A 15,375-nucleotide genomic window follows, 5' to 3' on the forward strand; every position below is an offset into this window, starting at 1 on the left:
AATCTAGGCAGACTTTTTAACAAAAATTAACTAAAAATAGGTCATAAACTTAATATAAAATACAAAAGTATAAAATTTCCAGAAGTTGACATGATAAAATCTAGGTGATTTTGGGTATGTTGCTGACCCTTTAGATGGAATACTAAGTGCATGATCCCTGAAAGAAAAACTTGGCAAGTTGAATTCACTGAAATTAATATCTATTGCTGTGGGAAAGACACTGTTAAGGGAATGAAAAGACAAGCTACAGAATGGGAAAAATATCAGTAAAACTAATATCTAATGAAGGACTTGTATTGAAAACATACCATGAATTTTTAAAACTCATTGATAAGAAAACTCAGTTTCAAAATTGGCAAAAGATTGGACACTCCATTAGAGAAGGTATTCAGATAACAAGTAAGCATATAAAAAGATGCTAAATATTATATATCATTAGGGAATTGAAAGTGAAACAGTGGTGAGATACCAGTACATACCTATTATAGTAGCTTAAGTCCAAAGCACTGACAACATTTATATGACTTTTTGTTAATTTCACTCAGATCACGATTTTTATTTTACTTTTTTCCCTTCACAAATTAGGAGACTTCCTGTGATCAAAGTGAAGGTTTTTGTTCTTCTTCTGAAGAAGAAGAAGAAGAAGAAGAAGAGGAGGAGGAGGAGGAGGAAGAATGGAAAAGTGATAGAAGAAGTGAAAGTTATAGTGAAAGTTCAAGGTATCTGTTTGTAATTGTTTTGCTCTTTTAAGTATTTCAGTCATAGCCTTGGATGGACCTGTACTTGAATATCATTCAGGAAGCAAGAGCTTGCAACTATCATTGAGTTTTTAATATATTTTAAAGGAGAAGAGAATTGGATTAGCAGCTGTTTCTATAGAAAACACTTGGGCATTTTTATTTGTCTGTGAACATTTGAGCCAGGAGTGTAAAATATGTTTATTCAAAACATAAATTTACTCTGGCGCTGCATTTATGAAGTGTAGCATCCAAAGTATGTGTGGTAAAACCATTATAATATTCATGACTAGTTATTGCATTACTCTTTTTTAGTTTTGACATGGGACCAAGATGTTAACATTTGCTCATCTTGGTAAATTTCAACTTTGTCTTGACAGATTCTCAGGCCATAAACCTGGACATAATTTTCTCTTCACAATGTATCAGTCACCAAGCCTAGAAAATTTCCTTCTAAGTATGACTCAAATAATCTTATTTCTGTTTCCACTGGTTCTGTTCTGGGCCAGACCACCATACTATACTCTCTGCTTCCTTTCTTTTCTTATAGTACATTATGATTAAGAATTGGAGTGATTTTTAGAATATTTGTCTACTCTATAAAAATTTTTTTTAACTGGACATACAGTTCAATAGTGTTAAGTACATTCATAGTGTTGGGTAACCAATCTATTTTTTTATTCATTGTCTTTTACTTCAACTTTTCTTGAATTTTATCATACGAAGTAGATGTTCTTAAATTTTTTGAACCGTTCTTTTTATAATACAGAGCTTTTTAGAAATGTGTGTGTTTGTGTGAGTGTGTTTTATTGAGCCTGAAAGATAAGTGGTTGGCCAATGATGGCCTCAGTAGAGGCCACTGTTTTTACTTGAGCTGGTGGTGGGCCAGCAGCTAGCAATCTGTCTAGTTTCCCATTTGACTCGGCTTTTGCTTCAGGGTGGACCAAGACTGGTTCCTCTCTTGGATCTTCTGTAATAGCTGGGAAAGTCCCTTTATTAGCAGGAAACTCTTACCATTTATAGCTTTCTGTTTGGGGTGGCTATGATTTCCTTGGGCTTCTCAGTGTATTCACGAGTGGTTTGTCATTCCAATGAAAATTTCTAGTCTTGTTCCTGAGCCTTCTCCAACTTGGGTGGGGGGCTGCTACTTAAGATTCTGTTTGACCTCTACTGTTTCTATAACTACACTTCATTTTTTAAAAGGGAACTTATTAGTTGGCTCTAAATGTTGTTTTCCGTGAGGTCTCATCTATATTATACTGAAAAAAATTCCATCTGACCTATGGTGGTGCAATGGATGGAGCATTGACCTGTAATGCTGAGGTCACCAATTCGAAATTGAGTTTACCAGGTCAGGGCACATAGAGAAGCAACTACGATGAGTGATACTTCTGCTCCTCCTTCCCATTCTTTCTCTCTCTCCTCTCTAAAAATCAATAAATAAAATCTTTAAAAAACTCCAAAAAACTCAGGCTTACTTTTTTTTTTAAGAGGAGGGAGAGAGAGGGAGAAGCATCAACTCGTAGTTTGCTTCACTTTAGTTGTTCATTGATTGCTTCTTGTATGTGATTTCACTGGGGGCTCAAGCAAAGCCAGTGACCTTGGGATCATGTCATTGATCCTGTCATTGATCCTGCATTCAAGATGGAGAGCCCAAACTCAAGCGGAGACCTCTGGGTTTCAAACTGGGGACCTCAGCACCCCAGGTTGATGCTGTATCTGCTGCACTACCACTTGGTCAGACTTAAATTCCTTCCTAATTGCCAGAGTCAGTGGGGTTTGTTTTTCATCATCTCTGGTCATTTCAGTATTAGTTGTTGGAGAGGGTAGATTGTTTAGGTTGAGTCTTCCTGGGGTTATTCTTTCCTCGTCATCATTCCTCCTTCTCTGACCTCTTATGGCCATATGATTCATTTGTGATTGGGGCTTAGATTCTGGTTCCATACAATTTAAAATGTTTTCCTTTTCTAGTGACTCTTCATCTCGATATTCTGATTGGACAGCTGATGCAGGCATCAATTTGCAGCCTCCTTTACGAACTTCATCTCGTCGACGCGTTGCCCGATTTTGTAGTAGTTCAGAGGATGAAGTGTCTACTGAGAATTTATCTCCTCCAAAAAGGAGACAAAAGAAAGAGAAAGAAAATAAGCCTAAAAAGGAGGTAAGAAAAGTCTATCTTTAGAAATTACATCAAGGCCTGACCTGTGGTGGCACAGAGGATAAAGCATCTACCTAAGAATGCTGAGGTTGCCAGTTCAAAACCCTGAGCTTGCCTGGTCAAGGCACAGATGGGAGTTGATGCTTCCTGCTCCTACCCCTTTCTCTCTCTTTTCTCTCTAAAAATGAATATATAAAACCTTTAAAAAGTAGAAAAAAATGAAAATAATTTTAAAAAATTAAAAAAGAAATAACATATATATATACCATTTTACAGTTTTATAGAGGTGTCTCTGTCCATATTTAAAATCAGAAATCTTTTCTAAATTAGAGCCATTTTTTTTTAATGGACCAGGTTATATATCATTAGGAGTTAAATGTAAAATGAAAACTTATTTTTGGGAAAGTTACTTTATATTATTAAAACTTAACTTTCCTTTCTAATCTTTTCTGGTTGGACCTTTCTGATTCAGAAACTTAAAGGGAAAGTTCTGTTTTGCTCAGGGTCCCACCATAACACCCTTTTCCTGTTAATTTCAACACCAGAACATACTTTAAGATATTTTATTCTTGTTTTGTCTGATACTGCCATGGTTCCCATTTTCATTTGTAGTGTTCTATACTGTAATATCCCTGTTCCTGATATGTCCAGTGCTTGTGCTCCTATTGTGCAGGTGTCTCCCCTTATTTAAAGATGCCATGTCTTTGTGTTGGTTATGTATTGCTGTGTCACATATCACCTTGAAACCTAGCTGCATAAAATAGTGAATATATATTGTTTCATGTTTTAATGGGTTGGGAATTTGGGATTAGCGAGGGTATTTCAGCTTATGTTGGTGGAGGTTGCAGTTGTCTGAAGGCTTGGCGAAGGCTCGATGATCGCTCTTTTATGCGGCAGATAAAAGAGGGCTGCTTGAGTTTCTTCACAACATGGTAGCTATGTACCCCAGAGCTAGTGATCCAGTAGTATAAGCAAGAGGTAAGCCCTTCTGCCTTTTATTACCTAATGTTAAAGTCACACACTGTCGCTTCTGCTTTATTCATTCTATTTGTAAGAAGTAAGTTGAGCCTCATATGCAAGCAGGGTATCAAAGAATTTGTGAATATATTTTAAAATCACCAGTCTTAAAACCTCAGATCAAGAGGAGATTGCCTGTAATGATTAGTTTGTGGTGAAATTCAGAGTGGTGTCTCAGGCAGAGGAGGCTGTATATTAAAGAGGATTTAGGTTGGAAATTAGCTCCCTTGCATAGCATGTAAAATGCTATGAAGAATCTGTTAAATTCAAAAGATCTCATGAAGATGCTAGGCAGATATACATAGCAAACTAGTGATATGTTCCTGTTTATGTTCATGAACCAAATATGTATGGTGTTTAATTAAGAGCTAATCATTAGGTGATGTGCAAATAAATATTCTGAATGGTGACATTTCTTTTGTTTTTCAAAGAGTACATGTTGCTCTTTTCTGTTCTACTAAACTCTGTTCTCTTCCCCTTAGCAGAATTTGCAGAGAATAACTCCGGCAGAGCTTGCAAACATGGAGCATTTATATGAGTTTCATCCTCCAGTATGGATAACCGATACGACACTTCGGAAGTCTCCTTTTGTTCCACAAATGGGTGATGAGGTGAGAGGAATAAGATTTTAAAACTGGAATACGGGACTTAAAACAAAATTAATGTTATGCTTGGGTTTTTATTTTTATTTATTTTTCAATGTATCCTTTTGTAGGTAATATATTTTCGACAGGGTCATGAAGCTTATGTTGAAGCTGTGAGAAGAAATAACATTTATGAACTGAACCCTAACAAGGAGCCATGGAGAAAAATGGATCTTAGGGTAAGATGATGGTATTATTAAACATTTAGCATATACTGTATAATTAAATTACTTATAAATCCATTAAAAAACAGAGGTATATTTCATTATCATCTTTCCATTAATTTTCTACTTAAAAACATTTCTGTTACTATCTCTAAGCCTTAAGATCCAGTAGGAGGACTTGTGTTTATCAGTGGGAAGTCTTCGTATATTGCTGATTGACATGTAAAATTCTAAGTGTGTTAGAATTTCTTAGGAAGGCAGCTTTGCAATATGTATCAACAATCTTAAAATATGCATACCCAGGACAGATGATAAAAATCAGTGTAAGTTTTCAGAAGAAGAAATAGAAACTGGAGAAAAGGTTCAGCCTCATGCTTAATATAGAAAAACTTAAGCTTTCCGGTACTGAAAAAGTTGTCAATCTGATAACTGAGATGGCCTCTACGTGACTCATTGTTTATACAGTGTGTATACTCTGCAGGTGTCCCCAAACTATGGCCCATGGGCCGCATGCGGCCCCCTGAGGCCATTTATCCGGCCCCCTGCTGCACTTCTGGAAGGGGCACCTCTTTCAGTGGTGGTCAGTGAGAGGAACACTGTATGTGGTGGCCCTCCAATGGTCTGTGGGACAGTGAACTGGCCCCCTGTGTAAAAAGTTTGGGGACCCAAACTTTTGGGTCGCAAGGTACGATTCACGTCCCAAGTGGGACAGTGGGGCAGCCTTAAATTTTATCATGCTACTCAGAATGGCACATTGAAAACTTAACATGTTGCTTATTTAAGAAATTTTCCATTAAATATTTTTGGTCCACAGTTGACCGCAGGTAACTGAAACAGCAGAAAGTGAAAATGCAGATGGGGGGCGGGAATGTTGTATTTTCTAAAGTGAATATATTTCTTACATTAGAAACAGAAGTAGTTGTCTCCAAAAGGATGTGAAGGTTAACTTTAGCAAAAATTAATAGTCACTTAAACTTGTCTTCTGGTTTGGAAGCCTAAATTGTGAGTTGACTGAATTTTGCAGTATGTGGAGAATGACTTGAGGAATTGATTTAACCATTTTAAACATTTATTCTTTTTAAAAAATCTGTTGAAGGATCAAGAATTGGTCAAAATAGTTGGAATACGGTATGAGGTTGGGCCACCCACACTGTGTTGCCTCAAACTAGCATTTATAGATCCTGCAACTGGAAAACTTTTGGACAAATCTTTCTCTATTAGGTATGTGCTGTTTCTTATGAAGTTATCTGAAGTTACATTTTCTTTCTTGCTGGTTAGCATGTTCTTTCCATGTAGCTGCAGGGAAAATAGTAGAGTACTGTGGATAACCTAAGATGTAGATTCAAGTTCTGAGAGATGGGAACCCAGTAGAAGTAAGACTAGGCATGCTACAGCAGCAACCAGTTAGGCTGTTTTATACATTTTCCCATGTCACTTAAATGTGTGGAGAATTCTGGCCTGTAGGTGAAATGGCCTCTGCTTTTGTATTTGAGAAAATGTTAGAATAAAAAATTTTTTTTAATTAAGTGAGAGGCCGGGAGACAGAGAGACAGGCTCCCGCATGCACTCCAACTTGGATCCACCTGGCAAGCCCCCTACTGGGAAGTGCTCTGCCTATCTGGGGCCACCGCTCTGTTGTTCAGCAACCAAGCTATTTTAGCACCTGAGGCGAGGCCATGGTGCCATTCTCAGTACCTGGTGCCAACTTGCTTGAACCATTTGAGCCATGACTGTGGGAGAAGAGAGAGAGAGGGGGCTGTGGAGAAGCAGATGGTTGCTTCTTCTGTGTGCCCTGACTGGGAATTGAACCCGGGACTTCCACACACTGGGCTGACAGGCTGTACTGCTGAGCCCACCAACCAGGGCCATAAATTATTTTCTAAACCTGTGCTGTCCAGAATGATAGCCATTTAGCAGGTGTGGCCACTGAGCACCAGAAGTGTGGCTGATTTCAGTCGAGTGTGATATAAATATACCCTCTAAAACTTGATAAAGAATGAAAAATATCATTATTTTGTATTGATTACAGGGTAAAATAATATTAGGATATATTGTTTCCCTATTAAAGTTAAGTTCACTGGGTTTTTAATTAATTAATTAATTAATTAATTTTTTGGTGTTTTTCCGAAGCTGGAAACTGGGAGAGACAGTCAGACAGACTCCCACATGCGCCCGACCGGGATCCACCTGGCATGCTCACCAGGGGGTGACGCTCTGCCCACCAGGGGGCGATGCTCTGCCCCTCTGGGGTGTCGCTCTATTGCGACCAGAGCCACTCTAGCGCCTGGGGCAGAGGCCAAGGAGCCATCCCCAGCGCCCGGGCCATCTTTGCTCCAATGGAACCTCGGCTGCGGGAGGGGAAGAGAGAGACAGAGAGGAAGGGGAGGGGGAGGGGTGGAGAAGCAGATGGGCGCTTCTCCTGTGTGCCCTGGCCGGAAATCGAACCCGGGACCCCTTGCACGCCAGGCCGACACTCTACCACTGAGCCAACCGGCCAGGGCCTTAATTTATTTTTTAATAAGAATATTTGAAAATTAAGAATTACATATGTGGTTCCTATTGTATATCTTTTGGACAGTGTTGCTATAGACCAGCGGTTCTCAACCTGTGGGGCATGACCCCAGTGGGGGTCGTGCCCCACAGGTTGAGAACCGCTGCTATAGACTAACCTACACAAGGCATTTAATAACCTTTTATTTTTGTTTAGGTATCACGATATGCCAGATGTTATTGACTTTCTTGTGTTGCGTCAGTTTTACGATGAAGCAAGACAGAGGAATTGGCAGTCTTGTAAGTCTGTCCTTACTGAGTTTTATCTATCCTTCGGAATTAATTTCTCCTTTGATTGGTGGATGCAAACATGTAAATTCTGGAAATAAATATAAGGGACTGATAAGTGTAGTTCGCTTAGGGCTTGGTACTCACTACTATTTAGTAGACATTTTGGCTAAACAACATTTCTTCTTATGGTGTGTGTGACATTTTGAAGGAATATTTCTTATTTATTAGCTAAGGTCTAGAATTGACCTTTTATTTCCTTCCAGACTTCACTATACTATGTTATCTCTGATTTAACATGACACTGGTTAATTCACAAGATTGTCCTATGATGTAAAACAGTCAGAAAGTTAAGTTGAAAAATAATGCAAGTTTCATACAGGCAATGTGTGGCATATCAGATTATTTTACCTTTGATATATCAATTCAGAATTAAATAGGCTGACTTGAGGAAACCATTCCTTTAAAAAACAGTAATTTATGTAACACTTAGCTTTATAATCATGAGGTATATAGATGGACAGAAAAAATAAAATCACCTCAATGTGGACACTAACTTGAATGTGTTTTGTTTTGTTTTGTGTATTTTTCCAAAGTGAGAAGTGGGGGGGGAGGCAGACAGACAGACTCCCAAATGTGCTGGACCAAGATCCACCCGGCATGCCCACCAGGGGGCGTCGCTCCGCTGCAGTTGGAGCCATTCAAGCACCTGAGGCGGAGGCCATGGAGCCATCCTCAGCACCCGGGCCAATTTTGCTGCCAGCTTTGCTCCTGAGCCTTGGCTGCAGGAGGGGAAGAGAGAGAAAGAGAGGGAAAGGTGGAGAAGCAGATGGGTGCCTTTCCTGTGTGTCCTGGCTGGGGCTCCACCCCCAGGACTTCCACACACCGGGCTGACGCTTTACTGCTGAGCCAACCAGCCAGGGCCTTGAATGTGGTTTTTATGGTGGCCATTTAAGGTGGGCTGGTGGGCTCACTTATTAGATCATTAATTTGTATAGGTTATTAATCTCTTCAGGACAGAATTGATAACTGGTGTTAGTCCAGGTTATGTCAGTTAGCAACTGTAGTGCCTATTTCACAGGTATACATATAGTATTATTCCTTTTCAGTATGTACTATTATCTTGGGAGCTCATACTGATGTTAGTCACTTAGGATAACTTACTCTGCCATTGTCAGTTTTGGTCTCATTAGAAATACTAAATTTTACGCAGGCTGTGTCTTTCAACATACACATTCATAAAAGATATTAAAACCTCATTAATTTTCATAGCTTCTGCTTTTTTTTTTACAGATACTACTATAAACAAGTACATTTCAGATACATTTCTTTAGCTATCCCTATAGAGTATTGCTGTTCTTTTTTTTTTTAGCGAGAGAGAAGGAGGAAGGGAGGGAGGGACAGGTAGGGACAGACAGACAGGAAGGGAGAGAGATGAGAAGCATCAGCTCATAGTTGCAGCACCTTAGTTGATTGCTTTCTCATATGTGCCTTGACTGAGAGGCTCCTGCCGAGTCAGTGACCCCTAGCTCAAGCCAGTGACCTTTGGGCTCAGACAGAGACCATGGGGTCATGTCTGTGATCCCACACTCAGGCTGGCGACCCTGTGCTCAAAGCTGATAGACTGTGCTCAGGCTGGCAATCTCAGGATTTCGAACTTGTATCCTCAGTGTCCTAGGCTGACGCTCTATCCACTGCTCCCCTGCCTGGTCAGGCAGTGTTGTTGTTCTTGGTAAACTTTTTACCAGTAATGTCAGAACAAATAATCAAGATTATTTTGAGACTAGAGGCAAAGGAAATTTATCTATCTATCTATCTATCTATCTATCTATCTATCTATCTATCTATCTATCATCTATCTATTTATTTTTTTGTATTTTTCCGAAGCTGGAAACGGGGAGAGACAGTCAGACAGACTCCCGCATGCGCCCGACCGGGATCCACCGGCACGCCCACCAGGTGGCAACGCTCTGCCCACCAGGGGGCGATGTTCTGCCCCTCCAGTCACTCTGTCGCGACCAGACCCACTCTAGCGCCTGAGGCAGAGGCCAAGGAGCCAACCCTAGCACTCTGGCCATCTTTGCTCCAATGGAGCCTCGGCTGCGGGAGGGGAAGAGAGAGAGAGGAAGGAGAGAGGGAGTGGTGGAGAAGCAGATGGGTGCTTCTCCTGTGTGCCCTGGCCGGGAATCAAACCCGGGACCCCTGCACGCCAGGCCGACGCTCTACCACTGAGCAAACTGGCCAGGACCCAGGAAATTTATTTTCTGAAGGAAAACTTTTAGCCATACACACAAAAAAGACAGCAGAATATGTGGGTGTTAACAAGTCATACAGCCAAGACCCAAAGAACTTAGTTTCTTTTTTATAATATTTTCTCACCCCCATGACATGTAAGTCAGAGCTCTTATTTTGTTCTGCCAAAATGCCCATTAAAAAATGTTTTAAAACTTAATTTTCTACAGCTAAATTCTAGAAATGGATTCCTAATTGCCTCTTATAATTTAGTGAATTTTATTTTATTTTTGTAGTTGAGAAATTATTGTACTAAATCTTACATACCAATTAATTCACTTTTTGTTTCCCCATTAACTCTTACATGAAATTCACCTAAAGTTTTAGCTATGCTATTGTATTATAGGTATTTGCTTGTTGCTCTGTATACTCTGTTGAGAACTTTACTTAGCAGAAGCTTACCCTACTCATGAATAGCTAAGAGAAGTTTATTTGAAAATACTTAATGGAGAGCCAAGATGGCAATAGAATAGGCAGAAGTTATACTCCTTCTCCCAGGACCAAATTGAAATTACAACTAAATTATAGAACAATCAACCTGAATAACCAGGAAAATAATTAGTGGAGTAGAAAGCCAATTTTTACCATGTGAATACTAATTTTTATGGCTCCTTTTAATTTAAAGTGTTAGTCTTATACTAAAGAAATATTTTTGCATAAACAGTGATTTGTCTAGTGTTAGATAAATAGGGAAGAAAAGTATTACCAAGTATCAAAGACTGGCTCTCTTATAACTATTATGTTTATAGGCATCTCAAAATGAAGCCACTGGATTTGTTATTACAGTAATATTTATTGTAGTTGATGTTTATATTAAATTAGATTATTTACATTATAGGATTGGACAAAAACCATGGTGTTATATCAGACTTTGTAGTACATGCTTTTCATTAAAAAGTTAGAAAAAATATATTAATATTTATTCTTAAAGTTGAAGTTTTAGATTAATGAAATTCTTTCAAAAGTAGAATTTTATTATTAGAGAGATGGGTGGAGGGATGAGGGCCCTACAGGTTTATAGTGACCTTGATTTAAAATATACATAAAAGTCATATTTACATGAATTTGAAAATGTATTAAGAACCTTAAAACATGTAACTCTTAATAGTTGTGATAATGCGTTTTTGTGTTTTTTTTTTACAGAATTCACTATAAACATACTCTCTTTGTTCTAGACTCTGTGGGTATTTTATTATATAAATATTCTCTATTTTAGGGGTGAAATGTAGCTTTAATTTGATTGGTATTGTTTCTGTAAAACTTTCCTTGGAGAAAGAATTGTTAATTTACCAAAGACTTACTAATGCTGGATGATTGACTTTTTAAAAATTTATTTTATTTTTGAAAATGGGATTGATGGGAAGGAAGAGCTAGGACTCTTGCAGCAGTCTGTGTTGCTTTTGTAATATATGTAAAACAGAGGTCAGACACAGTTTATTTCCCTAGAAGTGCTATAATTGTAGAATACATTTAGAAATGTTTGTTATCTGAAGTCCTTGAAGTCTGTTGAACTATATGTTTCACAGTTGGTTTGTATAGAAGCCTTACTAAGTTCTTCTTGCCTGCTTTATGCTACGCCGCGATAACGGGATATGTGGATGTTTAACTTTTTTTTTGTTTTAGAGAGAGAGAGAGAAGGATAGATAGGGACAGACAGGAAGAGAGAGAGATTAGAAGCATCAATCATCAGTTTTTCGTTGCGACACCTTAGTTGTTCGTTGATTGCTTTCTCATATGTGCTTTGACCGCGGGCCTTCAGCAGATCAAGGAACCCCTTGCTCGAGCCAGCGACCTTGGGTCCAAGCTGGTGAGCTTTGCTCAAACCAAATGAGCCCACGCTCAAGCTGGCGACCTCGGGGTCTCGAACCTGGGTCCTCTGCATCCCAGTCCGACGCTCGATCCACTGTGCCACTTCCTGGTCAGGCTAGATGCTTAACTTTTTAAAACAATAAATGTGTAAGCATTATTGTTGAGGGGAAATTTAGACCTGATTTTATGAGATCTTATTAGAACACTGTTTTATGTGAATATACTTATATAGGAACAACATTAGAATAATCATGGATTAAATTCTAATTATAGTTATAATTTGTTATATTCCTCAGGAAATGTTACATATTTAAAAGTATAATTATAGAGATATATATTTTTAAATTGTTCCATTAACTTGAGGGAGGGGGAAAGGAAGGAGAGAGAGAGAGCATCAACTTTTTCTTTCACTTAGTTCCATTTATGGCGTTGCACATTCATTGGTTGCTTCTCGTGTGCCCTGATCGGGGATCAAACCCTTGATCTTTTGTGCTGGGACCATGCTATATCCATTGAGGGCTAAAAATGTGTATTAATATACTTTATTACACAAGTATTTATTGATAGTGTACATTGTTGTAAAAGTTTTTTGAGTTTTATTAAACTTCATTCTTTGTTTCATGTAGTAAAATATAATAGAACTTCTTTTGAAGTGGATGTTTGGATCCCCTAAACAATGGAACTTAGTCATAAACCATTTTAGCCTGTTATGTAGTATGGTTATATATAGTAAATTGCTGAGTGTAACATTGTTTCTTTTTATATCTCTTTTATCACTGAAGATTGCTGTGACACGGAGAAGGATGGATGGCTAATTTTAACATAAATAATGCTTTATTTTTACTGAAATATTTTCATGTGATATTTTATAAATTAAAAATGTTAGGGTTGCAAACTAGTGTCTTAGATGGGATCATGTCTCTTCCAGGTGACAGGTTCCGTTCTATCATTGATGATGCCTGGTGGTTTGGAACTGTGCTAAGTCAAGAGCCCTATCAGCCACAGTACCCTGATAGTCATTTCCAGTGTTACGTTGTTAGGTCTGTATGCAGATGAAAACGAATCACCTACAAACGAATTACCTACAAACATTTATTCTTTGTGGCAGGTTGTTGTATGAACGACTAACAAGTTTCAGATTAAAAAACCCCTCATGATTTCATCTGTCATTAAGTCACATCAGTCTCACTTCTTTAGTGTCTGTCTCTCTAGCATGCTCCTGTCGTTTTTTGTTCATAGCACCCCTTTGGGGTACAGTCTCTGCATGCTTCTCTGGAGCTTTTCTGTAGCTTCCTAATATTTCCTCAACCTGATATTGCAGGATCATTGTCCAGGGGCACATACTGTGGTATTTCTTTTGTTCAGAAATATTTTTACTGCCTTTCCATTGGCTGTGGAATAAAGTCCACATTCTGAAGCATCATATTCAAGGCCTTCACACTGTTGGAGTTTTTGTTCACTTACCCTGGCACAAGCCACACTAGATTTCTGTTTGTCCTTCAACCCGCCATATATTTTTATACTTATTATTTATAATGTAGCCTCCTAAAAAATGTTTACTGTTAATATTTCAACTTTTACTGCTACAATGAGACTCATTTTTATATTTTTTTCTCTTCTTGTTTACTCTTATAGTAGATACCTAGTTATTAGCCACAAGTTGTCTTTATAAAAGGCTAACCAGACTTTTTTTTGTTTTAAACAGGTGGGACAATACTGAAATTGAAAAGCTTAGCCCATGGGATATGGAACCAATTCCTGATAATGGTATGTAATTGTTAAATAATAAAAGTATTTTACCTTATGGTCTTGGTTTTTTTATCTTACTAAAGCACAGAGCAAATTTTATTCTTTGAGAAATATTTTCAAATTATTATGGAAACTGAGCAACACAGTTAAAGAAGGCAACAGAACTATGTGTATATTGTTCACTCTTTCTTATCTTGAGTTTCCAGCTTGATGCTGGCTACATCTTAGTAGCCCATTGTTATTTCTCATGTAAGCCTTCTTACATACAACTCTATTGACCTCTTTTGGGTGGCTTCCATTTCCTTTTCCTTATCATTACTCTGTTATCGTTGTTCTTCAAAGAAAAGCTCTAACTTGACTCCATCTGTCCTCTGCTTTACCTTGACTTGTCTGTCTTACTGTGGATTATCTGCTCCTTTCCTAATAGAGATAGGTGTCTCTGCTCCAGAGTCAGCCTCTTCAGTGCTTGCTGTCCCACCCGCTGCTTTCAGCCTCTGTTGACAAGACACTTACACTCAGTTTATTCCCTGCAACAGTTCTAGATTTGGCCTTCCTTTCTCCTTTTGAGTTTGAATTTGTTTCTTGTGCCTTAGAACATCTTGCATTTGACTTTCTGGAACATTTAATCTACTGTGTTTCCTTTTTGTAGACACTTTTGGAGGGGTGCTCTATGTCTTTTGCCTCCATTTCTTCACTCTCTAGCTTTCTTTTATAGTAGTCTTTATTCTGTGTAAAAAGATACAAAAAGGCCCTGGCCGGTTTGCTCAGCGGTACAGTGTCGGCCTGGCGTGCGGGGGACCCGGGTTCGATTCCCGGCCAGGGCACATAGGAGAAGCGCCCATTTGCTTCTCCACCCCCCCCCCCCTTCCTCTCTGTCTCTCTCTTCCCCTCCCGCAGCCAAGGCTCCATTGGAGCAAAGATAGCCCGGGCGCTGGGGATGGCTTCTTGGCCTCTGCCCCAGGCACTAGAGTGGCTCTAGTCGTGGCAGAGCGATGCCCCGGAGGGGCAGAGCATCAACCCCTGATGGGCAGAGCGTTGCCCCTGGTGGGCGTGCTGGATGGATCCCGGTCGGGCACATGCGGGAGTCTGTCTGACTGTCTCTCCCCGTTTCCAGCTTCAGAAAGAAAAAAAAAAAAAAAAGATACAAAAACTTCTGTCCTTCTACTCCCCACTATTTTTTGACATTCAAACCTGCTCCACCAGTATTCTCTGTGTCTTATCTTATGGGCCACATCCTTTGCTTTGTGTTTACTCCCTGATATATCTGATTATTTTGGAAATAATGATTTTTTAAGAAATGAGATATTTTTCAAAAAATGTATTTCAATTAACTGCATTGGTGAAAGTCACCAGTTACCTCCCTTAGTTAGCTTTTCATTTGAGCTTAGTATCTTACAAATACTATAATAGGAAATGGCATTTGCAATGTATAAAGCATATAATAAGTAGAATCAAACCTTTTTTTGAGGTCTTACTCAGTTTCCAAGAACTTTGTATTAATTCATTTAGTCTTGCTCAGAGGTTGATGCTCTGTTATTTTATGGGTGAAAGAACTAAGGCTTAGAGAGTTTGCAATAATATGTTTAAAGTCACACACATATCCAGAAAGGATAGGAGTTGAGATTCCAGCCCAAGCCATCTGGCTCCAATTAGTGCTTTTAAGTACTGTAAAAAATATTACAAATCAGTGAAAGCACTTATATAACGAGCTTTTACTGTTAATGAGGTCAGTAGTAAGCCATTAGAATTGTCAAAAGACATGAGCAGGCAAAAAAATAAACAATATGAAGAGAGGCTCACTTGTATTAACAGTCTTGGAAATATATATGAAAATAACAAAATATACCAGATTGTTAGGTGGCTATGGTTAAGTTTATTTTCTAGTTCTTGACATTTTTTTCTTTTATTTATGATTTTTCAAGAAAATGTTCTCTGAATATTTACAATGCCTTTTGTTCCTTTTTAAAATGTAAACTTTCATTATCAATTTTTATTGCACTTTTAAAATATTTTGTTTTGAAATAATT

General features: G+C 38.5%; 1 protein-coding gene across 5 annotated transcripts in view; it reads left to right on the forward strand.

Moving 5' to 3' along the window:
* BRWD1 (bromodomain and WD repeat domain containing 1) overlaps positions 1–15,375 on the forward strand; it is a 152,577-nt gene that overhangs the window by 83,905 nt on the left and 53,297 nt on the right. For 3 of the 5 annotated variants that reach the window (XM_066259356.1, XM_066259358.1, XM_066259359.1), the window contains exons 22-29: positions 586–719; positions 2,709–2,898; positions 4,395–4,523; positions 4,628–4,735; positions 5,817–5,941; positions 7,428–7,510; positions 12,528–12,639; positions 13,305–13,366. In XM_066259356.1, coding sequence (XP_066115453.1) covers positions 586–719; positions 2,709–2,898; positions 4,395–4,523; positions 4,628–4,735; positions 5,817–5,941; positions 7,428–7,510; positions 12,528–12,639; positions 13,305–13,366 — 943 coding nt within the window. The remainder of the gene's footprint in view (positions 1–585; positions 720–2,708; positions 2,899–4,394; positions 4,524–4,627; positions 4,736–5,816; positions 5,942–7,427; positions 7,511–12,527; positions 12,640–13,304; positions 13,367–15,375) is intronic. The other 2 variants (XM_066259357.1, XM_066259360.1) reach the window with 1 other exon arrangement.

This window comes from Saccopteryx bilineata, chromosome 2, assembly GCF_036850765.1.
Source record: "Saccopteryx bilineata isolate mSacBil1 chromosome 2, mSacBil1_pri_phased_curated, whole genome shotgun sequence".
In the NCBI taxonomy this organism is placed as follows: Eukaryota; Metazoa; Chordata; class Mammalia; order Chiroptera; family Emballonuridae; genus Saccopteryx; species Saccopteryx bilineata.